The sequence below is a fragment of the Echinops telfairi genome, unplaced genomic scaffold (assembly GCF_000313985.2).
Source record: "Echinops telfairi isolate 266 unplaced genomic scaffold, ASM31398v2 ScPeMD7_7356;HRSCAF=8355, whole genome shotgun sequence".
Taxonomy (NCBI): domain Eukaryota; kingdom Metazoa; phylum Chordata; class Mammalia; order Afrosoricida; family Tenrecidae; genus Echinops; species Echinops telfairi.
In genome coordinates, this window is record NW_022111256.1 from 2594456 (window position 1) to 2599628 (window position 5173).

The 5173-nt window shown below is 40.2% G+C and overlaps 1 protein-coding gene across 1 annotated transcript in view; it reads right to left on the reverse strand.

The window, feature by feature from the left end:
• LOC101650832 (phosphoglycerate mutase 1-like) overlaps positions 1 to 4184 on the reverse strand; it is a 5314-nt gene extending 1130 nt beyond the window's left edge. Inside the window, exons 1-2 of the mRNA XM_004717392.2 lie at positions 4125 to 4184; positions 3813 to 3890 (exon numbers count right to left, since the gene is read on the reverse strand). Coding sequence (XP_004717449.1) covers positions 3813 to 3890; positions 4125 to 4184 — 138 coding nt within the window. The remainder of the gene's footprint in view (positions 1 to 3812; positions 3891 to 4124) is intronic.
• Between the last annotated feature and the right edge of the window lie 989 nt (positions 4185 to 5173).

Here is a 5173-nt window from a genome sequence, read left to right on the forward strand (position 1 = left end):
CCCCACCCCCAGTTTGCAGAACGTAACCAGTGGGAGGCTGAAATCCATTTGCAAGGTCCACGTGAATTAAGCTTCCAGAGAATCCTCTCTGTCCATAGTCTAGGGATGTGAATAACCATTCTGTCAGGCACGGAGCATGGAAAAGTTACTTATGACGGATATAGGTAGGTTGAAAGGTAACACCTAATCATTTGATCTCCCTTTTGACCCATTTTAAATTTGTTCCAATAATTAAAATTTTCTGGCTTCTTTTCCATTGAAGCCTTTCTGTTTGTTTTATCATTGCTGTTGTTTTTTCTTTCTTTCTCAATCTTGTTTTGTATATAATTTTTCTGTGAATGAAATCCAGGATAGGTAAATCTATAGAGCCAGTAACCAGATTAATAATTACCTGGGAACATGGCAAGGGAGGTTGAAAGGAAAAGGCGAGCTATCAATCATAACTACCAAAAATAAGAAAGTGTTCTGCAATGGATTGTGATGATGATTGCACAATTCTTCTTCGTGTGATTGAACTACTGGATTATGTGATGTGTATACTATATGCGAATTAAAAAAATTATCTCAGGCCAATGGTTTCAAGGGTTCTTCCAGCCTCCAAGTATCCGGGAAGTCTCGATTCAACAGGTATGTGGAATTCTGCTCTGCACTTCCTCACTGTCGATTAAGGTTCTCCTGGGGATTCTTTCATCACAATCCGAGAGCTGGGCACCATCCAGTTCTTCTGGTCTCATGACAAAAGAAGCATTTGTTCGTGGAGACAATTAGCCACACTTTCCACTCCTTCCTCCTATTTCTGACTCTCTTTCTTCCTCTGTTGCTGTAGGTAAAGAGACAACACGTTTATACGTCAGATGGTAGCTTGCAAGCTTGTTTTATTAAATCATCTTCAACGGCTGGTCTTTTCCAGAGTATTACTTGAAAAATATAGAAAATGAAAAGGTAGATGTGTTAAAACCTTACACCCTTATTTTCCTTTTACTTATCATGACTAATAATAAATCGCATTCACACACGAGCCTTGGTTTCAGAGTTGTTTGCCGTTGCTGTGTGGGGCCATTGTGTCCTCTGTGAGGACGAAGCACTGCCCGGGGCTGTGCTCGCCTCACAAGCCGGCTGTGGTGGCGCCTGTTGTCACAGCCACTGTCTCAGTCCGTCTTGAGGGAGGGCTTCTCGATTTTCACTGACGCTTTCCTTGACTAAGCAGGGTGTCACTCGCCATAGACGATTGTCATTTTATTGTTTAACAGTTTTATTGGCATTTATAACACAGCATACAATTCACAAGTTCAATCATATTAAAAAGAGTTGTAAAATCATCACCACCACTGATTTTAGCACACTTTCTTTTTTCTTGCACTCATTGTTATTAGTTTCCTTTTGCCCTGAAACCTCACCTGCCATTCTCCCAAGAAACCATTAATCCAGTTATTGTCTATCGATTTTCCTATCCTGGATTTCATATCTAGAAAAACATACCCAAGCAGTCCAACAATAACAAGTAAAACAGAGAAAAATCTCAATCAAAAAGAAAGCAAAAAATATTAAAACCTAGAACAAATTTAAAATGGCTCTAAAAGAAGATCAAATGATAAGGTGTTAAATTTTAACCTAATTGTATCTGTAAAAATCCACTCTCCAAGTAAACAGGAGGCTTAATCCATGTATATTTTCCTTTCACTTTTTTTTAATTGAAACAACTTTAAGATGGGTCAAAGAGGACATCAAATGATATTATGTTACAGCTTAACTACACAACATTATTTTCTGTTTAGATGTTTTGTGTATACCAGAAAGTGAATGCATTATGTAATCCTGTCTTCCTGGATTTAATGAAAGCAAATTCATCAAGATTTTAAAACATCAACTTGGCCATTTTCCTTTCATATTGAGAGCTTGAGTTGTAGCAGATGAAAGAGAGTAGCTTTGAACGTGTATTTGATGGATGCAAACCTTAGCAAGAAATAAAAATGCTTCTTGACTTTGAAAATAAATGGGGAAAAAAGTAACCACGCTAGGAAGGTAAGAATGAGTGGATGAACAATATAAATTATGAGAAAAGCATACACCAAATGAACATTAAGGAGTTGAAAGATGTCTTAATTGCAAATTTGAAATTGAGATAGGAAACTTAAAGTATCTTCTGATTTTGAATTTGAGACCAGAAAGAGTCATTTTCTACAGATATGTTTAATTTACAATAAGCAAAGGGCACTAAAATATTCTGATTTAAGTCTTATTGTTATTTTATACAAAGTATTTTTAACTAACATAATTTATTTCTAATAGAAGAGCAGCTTTGTGTTTGAATCTTCGACAACTGATTTATGAATTCTGCTGAGTTCAAAGGCACCCAATTTGAAATTGACATTGACCCTTTCTTTCAACATTCGTTCTAGTGCTGTCTGGTGAAAGAAATTTTGGTGACACTAGTTTAAAAGGATTTCAGCTGGTCAGTCAAGAGAAATCGTTAAACATGGCAATTTCGAAAATACTATTGGAGAGTTTGCTTCCATGTAAGTCAGAAAAGAAAATTTATAATACATTCTCATGTGAGCATAAATAAAACATTTAAACTTAGGTTAATGTAGTGAATTGTATACATTTGCTTTACAATATTTCAATATCTTTAAAACCACATTCATTAAAAAAAATCATTCGGATCAAAAAGGCATGTATATAGGGGTACACATTTTTCCTTTTGCTTCAGGCTGCAATATAGCTTGCTCTGATGCTATAGGGGCCTTTCTTTATTTAAAATGTGTTATTGTGTCCATCATAGATTTTTTTGCATTCATTTTTATTAAAAACATATTAAATTTTACTTTGTATGACTACTGAGTTTTGGTGGTGCTTTTTGTTTTGATTTTACTTTTTCTAGTGAATTGGGTCAAGGTTTACAGAGCCAGTCAGTTTTCCACTCAACTGTCCATACACATTTTGTTTCCTCTCATTGACTGCCATCCTCCAACTGTAATAACACGTATCCCCCTTCCCTTCCTTCCTTCGTTTCCTGCTTCAACTCCTTGCCTTGCCTTCTGAATGTGGTCCTCTGGTAAATGCTGCTGTTGTGATCTCAACTTGTAGAGTATTCGAAGCTGTTCTTCACTTGTGTTGTTCTTCTCCTTATAGGCTGCCTTTTGTTTGGCTGGTGAACTAGTGCTGTCTGGTGAAACAAATTTTGGTTCCAGACTTGAAGGGTGACTAAGGACCACAGTCGTGGGAATTTAGCCAATCTCTATCCGACCACTAAGCCTGTTTCTTTATACTTATCAACTAACCACTAATGCCAAATACAAAAAAAATCAATGATTTCACCAACTTCTGCTGTCTGAAATTGATCAAACATGCAACCAAGATACATTGATAATCACTGGTGATTGCAATACAGATGTTGGAAACAAAGAAGCTGAGTAGTTGGAAAATATGACCTTAGTGTGTTTTAGGGTTCAAAAGGGACCGCAAATCTGAAATGTAATGTAACGAGAAAACGTATTAAGTCTTAAACAGAAAAAGATAAGATAAAGACAAAGACACATCATTAGAATGAGGGAGAAGGAATTCAGTGAAGACTTAAACCACCCACGCGGGGCTCTGCAAGTGGATTTGGGGCTTTCCTATGTTCCGTAGCCTTTCTCACATTGAATGGTCAGATTTAATCTCTAACACAGGTCATAGAGCTAAATTGTCCTGAATTTGCTTCCAAAGAAGAGTGCTTCACTTGCCTACCCTCATCCTGGCCCTGCTGCTGTCAGTGTTGGAGCGCTGGCCTCCCTCTGCGGTTTCCCTGCACGCTTCACACTCACACTCACCTTCACGTTCAGATTCACCTTCACACTCACACTCACCTTCACGCTCACACTCACCTTCACGCGCAGACTCACCTTCACCTACTCATATTCAGCCTCAGACTCTCCTTCACACTCATAGCCACCTTCACACTCACACTCACCTTCATGCTCACACTCACCTTCACGCACAGACTCACCTTCACCTACTCATATTCACCCTCAGACTCTCCTTCACACTCATAGCCACCTTCACACTCACACTCACCTTCACGCTCACACTCACCTTCATGCACAGACTCACCTTCACCTACTCATATTCACCCTCAGACTCACCTTCACACTCATAGTCACCTTCACGCTCAGACTCTCCTTCACACTCATAGTCACCTTCATGCTCACACTCACCTTAATGCTCACACTCACCTTCACACTCATAGCCACCTTCACACTCACACTCACTTTCACGCTCACACTCACCTTCATGCACAGACTCACCTTCACCTACTCATAGTCACCCTCAGACTCTCCTTCACACTCATAGTCACCTTCACGCTCAGATTCACCTTCACACTCATAGTCACCTTCACACTCACACTCACCTTTACACGCAGACTCACCTTCATGCTCAAGCTCACATTCACACTCACACCTTCATGCTCAGACTCACCTTCACACTCATAGTCACCTTCACACTCACACTCACCTTTACGCTCAGACTCACCTTCATGCTCATACACACCTTCACACTCAGACTCACCTTCACACTCATAGTCACCTTCATGCTCACACTCACCTCCTTGCTCAGACTCACTTGCATGGAGTCAATGCTTTCTCAGAGCAACCACCTTTGGGTTACTGAGACTAACTGTTCATGGGAGTAGAAGCCCATTCTTCCTCTTGTGGAGCTGCTCATGGTTTCCAAAGGCCAACCATGTGCATAGAAGCCCACCACTTAACCACTACACCACCAGGGGTCCTGCGGTCTCCACCTAGTCTACACAAACCAACCAACCAACCAAAGACCATTGTCTTTGATTCGATTTTGATTCATGGCAACTCCATGTGCTTCAGAGCAGAGCCACTCTCTAGGGTTTTCATGGTCATGACCCTTCAGAAGCATATCCCCATACCTCCCTTCCAAAGTACTTGACAGTCTGTTCAAATATTCCATTTTTTGGTTGTTAGCGGGGTAGTGAATGTTTGCCCCATCCAGGGACTCCGTACTGACCCTGCTCTAAACACACACACACACACACACACACACACACACACACACACACACACAAACACACCCAAAAAACCATCGCTGTGGGGTTCAGCCCATCTCATGGTGACTCCATGTCTTTGAACAGAACTGCTCCATAGGATTTCCTTTATGGAAG